Source organism: Scleropages formosus, chromosome 7 (genome assembly GCF_900964775.1).
Source record: "Scleropages formosus chromosome 7, fSclFor1.1, whole genome shotgun sequence".
NCBI lineage: Eukaryota > Metazoa > Chordata > Actinopteri > Osteoglossiformes > Osteoglossidae > Scleropages > Scleropages formosus.
The window spans coordinates 26,251,472-26,266,442 of NC_041812.1; the positions used below are offsets into that span (position 1 = coordinate 26,251,472).

The window sequence follows — 14,971 nt, forward strand, 5'->3', positions numbered from 1 at the left end:
AGACCAGTGTGTGCATACGAGTTTCATTTTGTTGCGAGTCCCTTTGTCTGGTGTCAAAGTTCAGCAGTGTGTTTGAGCTCATTAAAGACACCGGTCACACAGTAGTTGCGGTAAAGGCCAATGGGTATGGATCCATCTGACAAAGGAATGCCTACATTACAGAATATATTGCACACAATTACGTGCTTAAAAATGCTGTTCTCGCTGAATAGCTTCATTTGTCATACAATAATTTTGAAAGCTTTCGTGATTTACGCAGACGAATAGCTGCTTGGTTTGCAATGAACGGTAAGCGCTGCCACGTGTTGAAATATTGGCACGCTGTGGATGTTTTTGAGAGGTCAGCACTTAAAGTCTAAAATTCTCAACCTACCTGCTTCAGAGACCTCAATAAGGTAATAACTTGGGGGGGAAAATTAAAATATTTTATTATTCATACACGTTATACATCCGAGCATTTTATAATTATTGCACACAATACAGGAAGTCTTTCTTTTCGCTCTGTAGCCGTTCATTTACAATTGCACTGGGTCATAATTTAACTTGTCTGTATAATTACAACCATATAAATGATTTCCCGGCAGGCTGCCTGAACTGCTGGGTAAAACAACAATGCAGCATGCACAGCTACTTTTGACACTATTTATTTAGTTTCTATATTGTATGCATACATGGTCATGTTTTAGGAAATATACAGTGCTGCTTCAAAGTATGTGAATGTTGTAGGGATGGTCATTATTCTTGATTAAGATTTAATAAAAATCTAATATTTTAATAATTATTTATAATTTTCTACTTACATACTGGCGATGCAGTGGCGCAGTGGGTTTGACCAGGTCCTGCTCTCCGGTGGGTCTGGGGTTTGAGTCCCGCTCGGGGCGTCCCATCCTGAGTGTCCCCTCCACCTCCAGCCTTACGCCCTGTGCTGCTGGGTTAGGCTCCGGCTCCCCGCGACCCCGCATGGGACAAGCGGTTTCAGATTTTTTTTGTGTGTGTGTGTGTACTTACATAGTTGGTTTAACCAATGTAACTCAAGGTTCACTTATTTTTGTACCTGCAGTATTTATCTTTTGTTATTGGTTTTACGAACAGCACAGGCCCGCGACCCGGTCCCGGATAAGCGGAGGGAGAAGATGGAGACGAACAGCACAGGGTGCCAACAGCATACAGATTGACAGTACACCGATACAGAGCAAATACGCCCCCCGGCATAGAACAGCAATTGCTCCGGGTCAAAAGGTAACATCGCTTTTAGTCGTTTAGCAGATGCTTTTCTCCAAAGTGACTTACAATTATTTACACACGTATACAGCTGGCTAATTTTACTGGAGTAGTTTAGGGTAAAAACCTTGCTCAAGGGTACTACAGCTGCATTGAGATGTGAACCTGCAACCTTTGGGTCTGAAAGCAGCAGCTGTGTCCACAGTCACGATCATGCAACACTTATCTGGACACCCCACTGAAAGTTATTCCAGTTTTTCTACTACACAAATGATTTCTTTTGAAGCAACAAATGGAACTGGTAATTACATTTATTCATTTAGCAGACTCATTTGTCCAAAGCGACATACATGTCAGCAAAAGTACAATTTATGCATTACATTAAGAGGAGACATAGCTGCAGACATGAAAGTCTCAAGCAAATTACACACCTATTGTGTCCGATGATAGAGAAAGGTATCAAGATACATATAAAAGCTCATTTTTATTAATGTTCTTAATCTATTTAATATTATGTAAAACAAGACTGATCTATGGAAATAATGATTTTCAGAAATGTATAGACAAAACTTTCTAAAATCACAGGAAAAAAATTCAACTTTTTTTTTTTTTAAAATACACATTTCAGACGAAGGCCTCTGTGATACACAGATATTTTTCAAAGGATCCAGCCAGAATTCACTAGTAATTACCCTGATCTTTCTGACTTATGTTGGGAAATACTTCACATTCTCCCCATCTCCGTTTCCCCAGTGAAACCCTTTCAGGACCCCATCTGGATGAACTCGCCAAGTCTCATTTTCTCTTCTCTCCATCTGTGGACTACTCTTATTATAGTTTTAAAAACCATACAAAATAAGACATTTTAAAGTTTACTGATAGGCTGGAACCTGAGAATACACTAAAAAGCTAGAAATCTGAATCCCATGAGCTTCCATTTTTATTTGTTTTAAAAGAAAAGCACACAGATAAAAACAGAACCTGGAAGGTCATGGTCTGTTCACTCTCATGCACACTTTTTTTTTTTTTTTATTTATTTATTAAGTACTGTGTTAAACTTTGCTGTGCAATGCCAAGCTCAGCCTCATGTCCTTGCTGAACTCAATTAATGAATTGATCCACCATATTTTATGTACCTGTAAACAGTTATACAGAGCTAAAAGTACTCCTCCACAGCAATTCAGTTAGGATCAGAGTGTATGATATTCTACTGCGTCGATATAAAGGTCTTGGGTCACGAGTCTCATGAGTCGCAGAGCCATTGAATCTCACATTCCTCATCCGTCGCCCACATACGAAACGTTCGAACAAAAGCACCAGTGTGCACTGAGCTGTGCTACCGTAAGGCAATGGTTCTCAACTCCGGACCGTGCGTAACCGAGCGCGCCCTGCTTTTTATGACAGTCCACCTCAATTCATTTTGGTATATTTAGCTGTGGATTAAAAACGCAAAATGATTCAAACTATGTTAAAGCAATCTAAATTGTGTTAAACTGCATTTCTGTCCGCTGGAGAACGCATACGAAAGTGGAATGAATGACAGCAAAATAATTTCTCTTAAAACAATAGTGCAATAATCGTTATTTCAACGAACCTCTCGTTACAGTGATTGTATTCCTATTCTTTTTTTGCCCTCCATCAATTAAAAGACTTGACTAGTCCAAGTGACTTTCAATGCTAATATATTCAGCTTTGCGTCCGTTTCAGGAACTATTAAACTAAACTACCGTAAATGCTGGACTGGAGCACCTAAAACAGTTTTCTTACACAAACGTTTATCAAGCCTTCCGCTAATGCATTTGAAACGCCCGCTTTCTCGTTTCAACAGGTCTACCTAGGCCTTAATTTGAAATCAGCCGAGACAAAAAGCAGGAAACGCCAAGGTATGTGAGGACTAGTGATGAGAAGCATTGTTCAACGTGAGAAGTCTGGCTCACGTTCCATCCTAAATCTATGTTCCCCACCTCCGCAATTCTGATATGTTCTCATGCAGGTTCCTTTTGTAATGTATGAGCATGGCTACATTGAAAATGCAGTTCAAACCAAGACAGCAGAGATTTCACAGCCTCTTTATGTGCAGCATATGCTGCACTACAGCATTCTCCCCCCAAGCCAAGAGCAATCACAGTACACAATGTCCATAGACCACAATGAAGCGAGGAACAGTCTGTCTTTTACAACAAGTCACACCTCCTTTTACAGCGAGAGGGAAAAAAAAAAAAGATTTGTACTCTTTGCATCGTCTGTTTCTTTCTAGTGTCTTCAGGGATCACTGGCCTTCACTTAGGCAAGGCACAGATGCACAGTTTCTAGTTTTCTTTTGAACTCAAGCATGAGAGGGGTGATGGAGGTGGGTTCCGATACCTTGCCGATAGCTCCCGGATATCTCCTCCGAGTGGAAATAAACACGCCGGCACACCTGCTTCCCCCCCGAGCCGCTGCCCACGGATCCTTTTTATCTTTGGTGACTGCTTCCCCCTGGACTCGGGGCCGGGTTGTTTCATCACACCACCAGCTCATGGAACTGTGCCCTCTGACATGCAACTAATCTTTCCAGTATCAAAACACCTGCTGCCACCGGCCAGACCCTTTGGTGGGGGCAGCGCTCCGCAGATGGAGCGCTGAGATGGCAGGTTGGAGAAACGCGAGATCCTCGGACGGGCCGCTGGCTGAACATTGCAGCAAAAGAGGGAAAAAAAAAAAAAAAAAAAAAACCCAACCCTGCGATGACAAGATGTCCTCTGGGGCCATCCTTAGACTGAATAGGACGATGTTCGTGACTCAGGAAAAAAAAAAAAAAAAGCTCTCATTAACAGCTCTTCAAACTGTATTCATCGAAGAGCTGGATTTCATACGTGTAAAGAGAACCATAACTCTATATTTACACCCCTTGAGCAACAAAACGCACGCGAGCATCTGCGTCTTAAATCTGCGGTTATGGTTTCTGCACTCTAAAGCATGGTCTCGAAATTAGTGACAAATCCAATTAACTGGAAACCCGCTAATTAAGTACGGCACTGGGACCGCTGCTTTGTGTACATGCTTTGGCGCATCACGTTTATGCAGTTTGTCATTTTCTTTAATAACGCAAACACTGCCGTTTGAAAGGACCCTTGCTGTTATGAGGGTGCGTGCTCGGCGATGGCCTTGCTTTCAATCACGCTCTCTCTCCGGAAGCCCTGAACCGCGAGTTTATTGTGGCATTTCGAGACCAAGCCGACTCACATTTATACGGGCTGCCATGCCCGTAAATAAAAATAAAATAGTGAAGGACATCCCTGTGTTTGCTGAGGTCCCTGAACCGGGCCTACTTCATGTCTTCGTATGTATTTTTATATTACGTGTTTTATTAACATATAAATCTCTTCAACTGTGCATATTCACGAATCGGGGTCGACGTACGGTGGACGTGACCGGAGCGACTCCTCGCCGAACTGCGAGTTATTCCACATAGCCGTGTTAATTTGTTCTCGCAGGCTGTGAGCTACGTGTGTTAAAATTAATACGGCTCCAAACATAATTAATGTTCATTACAACTTAATTAAATCAAAAGGCTTTTTTCTTGAACTATTAAATTCAATCAGAGCTCCCTTAACAACAAATAGATTATGTTGTGAAGCCACTGTGTGGATTGTGGATTTACGCTGTAATTTTTAAAATTGATTTTATCGACCTTCCTCACCTCTAACACTTTCTCTGGTGTCATTTGAATACTAGTACTTTTTGAGCCATAAATTAGATCGTTTGCATGCATCCCGAGTTCGGAAAGACATCTGAAGTGAACCTAATCAAAAGGGACTACGTAAAATCCTCACTTTCCAGACGAACAAATTGAGACACTACGTTTATTACAAGGCACAAGGTAAATAAGGGGATCCGAATTCAACACTAAAACTGTCATTCATGTGTTGAAAGAACAATGTCCACATTTAGAACTCTGGACAACTGAACTTAGCAAACAAATCACTACTGATACAGCGGGATGAAATAAATTGTAATGGGCTGTAGGAAACCGCGAACCTGGAAAATATAAAATAAACGCCTGGCCGTGAGCTCGGCACACCGGTACGGCGGATGGATAAAGATCGCGTTTCTCGGTGGACACCTCTGGAGTGTTGGCTTCACTCACCATAGCAACCAAATGCAAGTTTCTGAATCCCTTGTGCATTTAGTCCACCGGCCATTGAATTGAATGCCCATCACAATGTCACGTGCTCAGTGCACTGGCGCTACGCCACAATGTGGCATGAGCAAAACGGTGGATTCTGAAACTCTTCCCCTGGGTCAATCTCCGTGCCTGGATTCTTGCTCAGCCATTAGAAAAGGGCATCTAGCAACACATGTGAACTGCTGCGCTCTACATATTTAAAGAGAGCTCCGTTCCAGCCGTCCCCGCGCACAGCTTTCATTTAGAGCCTTAAAATAAAGCGCCGTTGACCTTTCGTCTGCTCTGCCCACACAATATACGGCTGTGTGTCCAGCCTTAATGCGGATTACTATGACAGATATAAGACACACTACAAAATCAATAACCTCCGTCAGCACAGCATGACGGCGCGTTTCTCAATGCCGCGAGAGGAGAGCGATGAAGGCTCCTTGCGCTGAAGGACAGACCAGGCCCCCGTTAACGCCACCCGTGCACATCCTCTGATGCAGTTGTTATAAAATGACTACTGTAGCGCTATAGTGAAACAATAGCGAACAACACCGTCAACTGTTTCACGCAACTTCAGTCCTAGCGAAAGAGTCTGGCTCTGCGTGATCTTGGGAAACGAGACACTAATTCCTTCACGTCGTCTGCATGCATGATCACTGTTTAAATAAATTCCAGGGGAAAAACCCCCAGACAGGTCTGCCTTATTAATTGTGCTTTCATCTGCAGATTTTAGGGGATGAGAAATGAGGAGTACTGAGGGAAGGCACTTGGTACTATATTGGCGAATTGCACTCATGCAGCATTTAACAGTGAAGTACCCTAGAGGGACGGATTTGGAAGCAAGCCTCATTCGTCAATATGGTTTTTTTTATAATAAAAAAAAAAAATGGTATACATCTCATTCATGTTTTCAACTGCACTTGAAGTAACCTCCCACCAACACAGTTAAAACACTCGTTTTGACAACATGTACTAATCTGGACGTTTTCCCCACAGTTCTCTTTTTTTTTTTCCTCTTTTGGAATACTATGAATTAGAAAAATTCTTAGTAGACAGGCCTATTACAAAAACCTAGAAAAAATTTGTTAGCATTGCAGTACTTGAGCTTGAGGCTTCAGACCTTTTACCGATTTTGCTCCAGTGTTTGTGGTTTGGAAGCCGATGCACCACGACAAAGTAAAATAGCCGGGGCATCCTTTACCTTAGCTTCGTCTCTCGATGGCTTAAACGGAGAGGGAGGAATCTCTCGCTGAGCAAAAACACAAGTAACGAAAGTCACAGAGGGGCAGCAGCAGATTGACCCTGAATTAGTGTACGCTGCCTGGAAAAACAGGTTGCTTCCAAGGCATCTGGAGGTCATGCAACCGAGTAAAGCTCAGTTAAACTTGTTAGCAGCTAAAGGCACCTTTAAACACGCGTACGTGTCGACTTGGCGTGCGAAATGAATGACACGCCGCGTGCTCTGTGAACCTTCCCACGTGGATTACAAGCGGCAGTCGCCAAACGCTTTCTGCACCGGCGCCGATGACTCGTCACCTGTCTGAAAAGAAGCGTGTCAAACAATCAAAGATCATACCAGCGTCACCGACTGCCACAACGGAAATAAATTTACACGTACTTTGTTAACTTTACAAAGCACCCAGAAACGTGGCTGCTGGTGCTGTGGCTTGTCAGCATGCTGATGAAACTGGGTTGTTGTTTTTAAAGGGGCTTGTATTTTGTTTTAAATTTTGCCTGTGTATGAGCAGGACTTTTCTTGGTTTTAAACCCAGCGTCTAAATGCAAAACAAACAGCAGCACAATAAGATGACAGCAATTTTGAATTTAAAGCTAAATTATCCTTCTAACTATATCACAGACAAGGTGCAGAGTGAGTTTTTGGCAAAGGCTTAATGTAAACTAAGGAAAAAAAAATAGTTCACATTCTAAGTAGTAACCAGAAAATATTCTAAAATGCATGAATCCAAACAGACTTCTGTAGAATTATAAACAGCCTCGTTTTCCCATGTAAATTACACGCCTGCATTTCAGATCTGGTGGCGATAGGCCAATAACCTATTTCATCCTTGTTTAAACCATTTAAAAAAAAAAAAAAAGAAGTCATATATGGTTGTAAATTAATACAAAAAACCTCTTGCATAAAATTAGCAAATTCCACTTTAATAAAAAAAAAACTTAATGACTTAATTACATTTGATTGCAAGGTCTTTTGTGGATGTCAGGAGGGTAGTTTTATTCTAAATGTGCGGCACCTGTGCCTGGATTGCTGAAGGTATTTGTAGAACGTATACTTTCAGCACACAGCACTCTACCAGAAAACCGAAGCCTCTTAGTAACGATGATCTCAAGACATAAATCCTTTCCGTTAGATGCAACCCTACCTCATTCTTACAGCTGTCAACACTTACAGACATGCCACCCATATAATTCAAGGGATAAATTAAGTGATCATTGTTATTTTCTTCAGCTGGGGGAACAAAAAACAAAGCAACACACAGTTTTACAACTGAAAGTGTATATTCTTATTCAGTTATTTCCAACAAACTATAGTTGAAATGTTAGTATTTCTGAAAGTGGTTTGCCTCCACTAGTTTTATTCGGAAGCTTAAGTCACTTATGACTTTCTTTTAAAAAGGAAACTATAATTAGGAAAAGAAAATCTTTGAACTACAGCTGCTTCTGTGATGTCCATTATGATTTAAAAACATTTGAAGTATCCCAAAAATAATTTCTGCATCACACATGTAAGGGTTCTTCTGAAAGCAGGCAGCAGTAATTGAGAGGGAATATGCCAGTTTTGAAAGAACAATAATTTGAGTTTTAAGCTTTCCATTAGGCGAGAGTCATTTTTGGGATACTTCCTTCACTCATTTCATTACGAGATTTAAAAATTAGTGAAGGTGGATGGACAGAAATCACTTATAGCCACTGTTATCTTGAACAGCACTCAAAATCAGCTGTGTTATTGCTTTTGAAAGTAATTTTATTTTCTGCCATTATACCATTTCCTTTGTTATATTTTTGATGTTGTAAAAATCATCAGAAATGCACTCAAATTTCAAGGTTTACATGACATTAAAAAAAACTTGTTTCATTACCTCCTTCATAAAAATCAACCAAAAAATTAAATTAAAATGATATGCATCCATATGTGTGATTAATTTGTTTTGCATTACCTGAAGGCACACAAGGGAACTTTTCATTCTCAGTGATTTTGCAAACTCAATGGTCACACAATCACTTATTTGAGCTCCGTGGAATTTCCCTGTTGAACTGAATAAACAGCAGCAACTTAGCCAATTTGCCCTTTTAAATCCTTAATACACAAAAACAGATGAAAAAGAATTGAGGCGCACACAGGCACAGAGAAAGAATCATTGTTCTGATTCAACAATTTCATTGACATGACATATTGCTTTCAGAAAAAAATATGCATCTATCTTTGAGCTATCTATCACCTTGGCATAGATATGTCAAAACATATCTTGTGGGTTGTGTCACTGAAACCTGGAATATTGCAAGGTGTACACACTATGGAATTATATTGTATGAATAAAATAACCGTGATGCAGAATTGGATAAGCAGTATCTGAAAATAGATAGTTGGATAGCGGAAGGGAGGGAAGGAGGGATGGATGGATGAATGAATGAATGAATGAAATAACAGTGAGCTGTAAACAAGTTGGGGGCTGCGGTGGCACAGGGGGGTTTGGCCAGGTCCTGCTCTCTGGCGGGTCTGGGGTTCGAGTCCGGCTTGGGGTGCCTTGTGACGAACTGGCGTCCCGTCCTGGGTGTGTCCCCTCCCCCTCTGACCTTGGGCCCTGTGTTGCCAGGTTAGGCTCCAGTTCGCCGTGGTTTCAGACAGTGTGTGTGTGTATATAAACATCTTATCTGTTTGCATAAATTGTTTAATATTGGATTTTTTCCCCCCTCATTTGTGAAGTGAGAAAATACCTATACATTATAAATACAGAACATGCACTGTGGTCAGTCCATTTCCAAACAGAATGTCTCTTCGAAGTTGACTAACACAGTACCCGAATCACACTGGACCAACACTAGAAATGAAGGCATTTCCCTGCAATCGACCAGACTCCCAACTGGCGACGTCTCATCTGCCATCAAGGCCGTACCGGTAATGCAAGAAGTTTTCATGGGGGGGGGAAGAAAAAATGTTGCCTCTTGCTGTCAGTCCCTGCACAGCCTTAATAAATTCTGTAGAGTGATATACAGCCCCCTTCCACTCAGTCAATACAAGTGGACATGGCTCCATCTCGCCAAGGTTCTCAGACACGGTGATAGAAAGGGAGACAAACAATGAAAACTCTTCGCTTGGGTTACCGCACGTTTTTTACAGTTCTGAATTACAGTGCAAATCGAATGCTTTTTTGTTTATTTAAAAAAAATCCTTTCTGCGATTGCTACTAATGGAATGCATTTGCTCTGAACCCTAGAGCCTCTTTTTGTGAGTAGTCCTTGTATATATTTATACAGTTTATAATTTGCCGGACCCCTCTGACAGCAGCAAGGCTTCGGCAAGTTCTGTACTGCCAAACATGCTCACGCCGTCAAATTTTTCATTAGAACGGATGGAGGAAAGATCATCCTCACCTGTACTGCTTCATAAATGCTTTGTTTAACTTACAACAGTAAGTAATTAGTCGCTATACTTCTTGAGGTCTTCCAGTGTAACACAAATCTACAAGTCAGGATATAAGAGATTTGAAAATTTAAACCCCAAACACTACTATGTTATCCTAGCAATGCCAGGTGGTTGCAGGAACTGGATATATGTAAATAAAGTTTAAAGATTTATGATGGCTCTGCGCTAATTAGCAGGCACAGGTGATGTGATCAGCACAATCCCCTACTGTAAAGCCCTGCGCGCGCGCGCACACACACTTCTGTAAACACAACAGAACTCACCTCCCCCACTCTGCACTCACTTTGCACACGTGCATCCAAGTAATCGAAGGCAACAGGGATGTCGTCAACTCTTGCGTTCGCTCTTGACTTCACGTCCACAGACCTGATCGCTGCCTCTCGTTGTGACATTATCAATCAAGTGGGAGGCCCATGCTGGAGCATACGCACAAAAACACACAGACACCTCCTCCCTGCACATGGTTTCCGCCGCAGAGACGCAATCCAGTCGAAGGCCTGTCCCCTCCCTGGGGCGTGTAGGGAATGGTGCGGTGACACAGTCAGCCCCCTCTCCAGCACAGCATATAATTTTGACCGTATGCTCACCTGGAGCAGAACACTTCAGTCTTACCACTTGGGTCTGTAAAACCTACAGTGAGCCCATCAAAGATGAGAGGTTGGGGCAAAACAAAGGTAACGAAACAGTCCCTTAGGCTCCATGGCAGCTGTCTGAGGGCAGCCGCAGTCGACAGGGAGGAACGCTGCGAGTTTGGGATGTTTCATCCGGGTGTGAGAAGGGAGCAAGGTGTCCTCTCTGTCCTCTTGTCCAAACACCTGTCCAGCGTAACTCCCAGTGACCGCAGTGCTGCGCTGCTTAACGGGCATTTCCTAAGCCCGTGTAAAAACATTTCCATGCTGCGAGGGGACTCCAGAAAGTGGGATGATTATCTGAACCAGGGCTCCTGCAGGGTGTGAGAGGGCAGTGATTGGTGATAATTAAACCATTCAGTTAATGGAGGCCTGATTGAATGTGTCTCTCAGGGCCTCGGGTTCCCACGTAATTTAGCAAATACTCCTAAAAGTTAATTAAATTGCAAAGTGAGGACACCAAATTAGGAGATGCAGTGAGTAAATGTTGTTTGATCGAAGGAGAAATTTAAATTACAGTCCTGCCCCATTCAGTAAAGGGAGGGCAACTGAAGTTTAAGCAAGAAAGCACATTTTCGATCGTTCATCTTATCTGGGACGAGGAACTCCAGGATGTATATAGAGATGACAATCGATACCCGTTCAGTCACGTTTTCGAACGGTGTCGCGTTAGCATAATCCATCACTTCCTTTTAATCCAAACTGTTCCACACTGAGAATCACAGTGAAAACCTCATGCATTGATAACGGGCTTCTGTCCTTATCTCATCCATTTTACATGAACACATCACTTAGCAGTGGGAATGCAGGCAATGAAACAAATCAAATTCTGATGAGAATTTCTGCCTGGTTGTTGGCACCGCCTTCCCACTCAAGTGCTGAGATTTCCTTTCTTATTTATGCATTTGCTTAGTAGACCCTTTTTCTACAGTCATTTATAGTAGGTAGCTTACAGTTTTACCCAGCAGGACTGAATATTTACAGGATAAGTTGTGTAATTATCTTATTCAAGTGCACATAAGCATTCCCTGCTGGGACTTCGGTCCAGGTTCATCGGTCCGTTAGATCTTGTCACTCAGGTTTTGAGTTTGGAAAAATAGAGCTGTGAATGAGGGTATGAAGAATGGATCAGGAGGTCCAGCATGTGATTGTGTAGAGAAGAAAGAATGTATGATATACTGCATATGTAAAGATTTCTTATTAAATTATTTACTCTTCCATGCCTAAAGAGTCAGTTCATTACTGGCAAGCTCACATGAATGGAATGGCTATGATTAACTTCATAGTACGTACATTTCTACTTCTTAACTGATCAATGCCTCTTGCCGACAACCTCGGGCGAAGCAAGGACAGAGCTCATCTTTGAGTGGATTTTTCTGTGCCGCGGTCTCTAAATGCATTCCGAGTTCTACTTGGCCATTCAGACAGGGACCTTGTATCTACGAGTGAGCCAGTGATTCAACCTCTGACAAAACAAACTTGGTTTTCTTTAGTGAAGTGCATCTTCCTCTCAGGTTGTGCAGATATGCAAAAGACAACATTCGTTCTCAGCATTGGAGCAGCGCATTGCATACTGCCACTGCATGTCACGTTGTACCTCCTGTAAGAGACAGCGACCACACAGAAACGAGTGTTCACAATGCGCGTTTTACATAAGAACATGGCCTACATGTGATGGGGATAAAGGGATATTCAATTTACCATCGTATGTTTGTATATTAGGGGGATGGTACTTTAGTAGCGCTTTAGTCATTGTCCAGTTGACATCATACGCGGTCAACAGCGGCACACTTTTGACTGCCATTTTTTAAGACCATGTTCATTAACGCTCACTTTAAGAAGCACTCTCAAGTGTTTTATTTTTCATTAATGCTCATTTTTATTACTTAACCTGTGCCAAATATCAATAAAATTTGCCTCTGAGCTGGCAGCACAGCTCATGCATATGTATTGGTTACAGGTGTACGATGAATAAATATCAGTATTCATTAATTATGTGCAAACACACACCTAAAGCACATGATAATGTACACAGCTTTAAATGAAGGAAAGGCTTTCCTGTTGTCTTTTGTGTTTCATGGAGGGAAGACATTTAAAAGACAAAACAAGTAGCACTAAAAATGCACAAGAAAATGCATAAAATGAAAAATGAGCTTTCAGCAGTAACCGCATAAACACCAGTCTTAAGTCTAAGCGATGATTTCATCAGTCCATTAAATACCATGTTTAAGCAATGTGGGTCAGGTGCAGCCAAATCCAGGACCACGCTGCTGAGCGCTGCAAATATTTCTTGCTTTTCTATTCACTTTGCAGCTTTGGTGCTTATTTTAACGTTTAAAGTGTTTCAACAAACGTATAGAGTAGCTATTTATTGCAAATTCTTAACCGTTTTAACTAAAATGGCAGTCAAGACCTTATGTGGACGGGGCATGGGTGACAACAGGTGCAGTTACCGGGAGCATTTTGGTCCCTAACCATATTGTTAACTGGACAGTAGCTGTACTCTGAATTTATACCTCTTTGTTTGCTTACATACCCCACCTTCACACAGCAATCATAAGAATCAGGAGACTAATGCACCTAGTTTCCAGTCTACTTCTAACATTGTTTCTCTTGGAGATTTTGGTAGGCGATTTCGTGCTTTGACCAGAGATAATTCTGGAAACGACCTCGATTGTCTCCAGAATCATTTAAAGTGCCTGGAGTTCAGACACATATGCTGCCCACCTCCTGAGGAATACCAATAAGCAGATTGGTTGCCCTTCTAAGGTAACACAAATATTGATTTAATACTGATTTGTAGTATTTGCAAGTAAATTACTTAATTCCTGTGGATTCCTCTTTCACTTGTTTATGTAAATTAAATTACACAAATTTTACAAATTAAAAAAAAGCTGTGAATTTGTTCACTGTCATCATCAAGTTGAAGGAAACCAGAGTTAGACTGCTAACTTCTGCTTAAAATTATTTCCCTGAGAGAAATACCAAAGGTTGCATAGACATGTAATTTTTGTTATATAATATCAGTTTATGTAAAGACAATGAAACAAGAGGTGGGTGCACAAAACTTTAGATTTTTCTTTTTAAAGAAAAAAAAAAAAGGAAGATGTCTGACATACCACAAACACTGATGGCCTTCAGCGGGATAGAACTAAAGGCAGTAATTGAATAAGTCTTTGTGAATAAGGGTTAAAGCACTTTGATGAGGCTTTAAGCTCTAAAGCATCATGAGTGAATATGGCCTCTTCTTCCTATTCTTCATATATGTACCAGTACTGATCCCTTCATGACTAATAGCATGGTAAGACAGTATGCATCCTGTAAGTTAATTTGCTTCCCCGTTATACACATCTTTGCAGGAAGACTGTTGAGAGCTCCAAAGTCCCCATTACAGATAATGAACATATATACCGCACAAAAAAAAATGCATACCTGCAATTAATGAAATTTTACCCCCTTTACCCAGCTAGAGTGTCAAAGCTGTCTAACCATTAGCTATACACTCAAAAAAAAAAAAAAAATGATCAGTTTGCTGTAATGCAGCCTAATTAATTTAAAGGATTCCTCTACTTCTGCACCGGTTCGCTCGATCCCCATTTTCGTTAATGCAGTCATTTCCCGCTCTGCGCCGCAGACCGAGTACTCACTGAACCATTCTTTGAGCCTGCTGGCACGCTCACTGAAACAACATGACTTTTCCTTGTTGGAGCAAGTCATTTCTTTCGAGACAAACATATTTATTTATTAATCGCTTCAGCAAAACCTTTTATCGAGGGCAACAAGTACAGTTGAGTTAATAGGCACGGCTCAGTGTCGCCACAAGTTATTTCCGTCGTGCTGACAAAATTACCTTTGGTTTATCCATATTATTCTTTGTCGAGCCATTCTGGTCATGCTTGCACAGGCATTTGCGCTTGGCCACACGCTGCTTGCGTACAGCCTCAGCTAAAGCCATAGGTGGTACTTTACACCGCCGCGTTCGTCAAGCAGACTTCCAGCGTGGCCCCCAGACAACAGTATGGATTCCTCGTGCTGATCCTCCCACGCTAACAGCTCCTCACTCTAATACCCTTTAATTCCATAAATATCTCTTCTTGCCTTTCTCATCGAAAATAAATATTCTCGCATTCGATCAAAGCCGCTTCGGCTCGGTCGCGGAAGGCAGTCAAGCAAAACAGACAACAGGAGCTAGAAGCCATGATTCTAAGGAGGAGAGTAAACGACGATTTTAATATATAATGCCTCCCCCGTGCTCTTTGCAAATGGCGGCCCTCCATTAGCATAATGCTAAAAAATGTATGA

The 14,971-nt window shown here is 41.6% G+C and overlaps 1 protein-coding gene across 4 annotated transcripts in view; it reads right to left on the reverse strand.

Moving 5' to 3' along the window:
* Positions 1 to 14,971, reverse strand: part of LOC108926322 (carbohydrate sulfotransferase 8-like) — a 122,401-nt gene that overhangs the window by 102,353 nt on the left and 5,077 nt on the right. The window contains exon 1 of one of the 4 annotated variants that reach the window (XM_018738950.2): positions 10,304 to 10,389. The exons of 2 other annotated variants lie outside the window; for them this stretch is intronic. In XM_018738950.2, the coding sequence (XP_018594466.1) occupies positions 10,304 to 10,338 (35 nt within the window). In that variant the 5' untranslated portion in view covers positions 10,339 to 10,389. Of the gene's footprint in view, positions 1 to 3,585; positions 3,632 to 10,303; positions 10,390 to 14,971 lie in introns of those variants that run through there. One more of the 4 variants, XM_029253478.1, reaches the window with a different exon arrangement.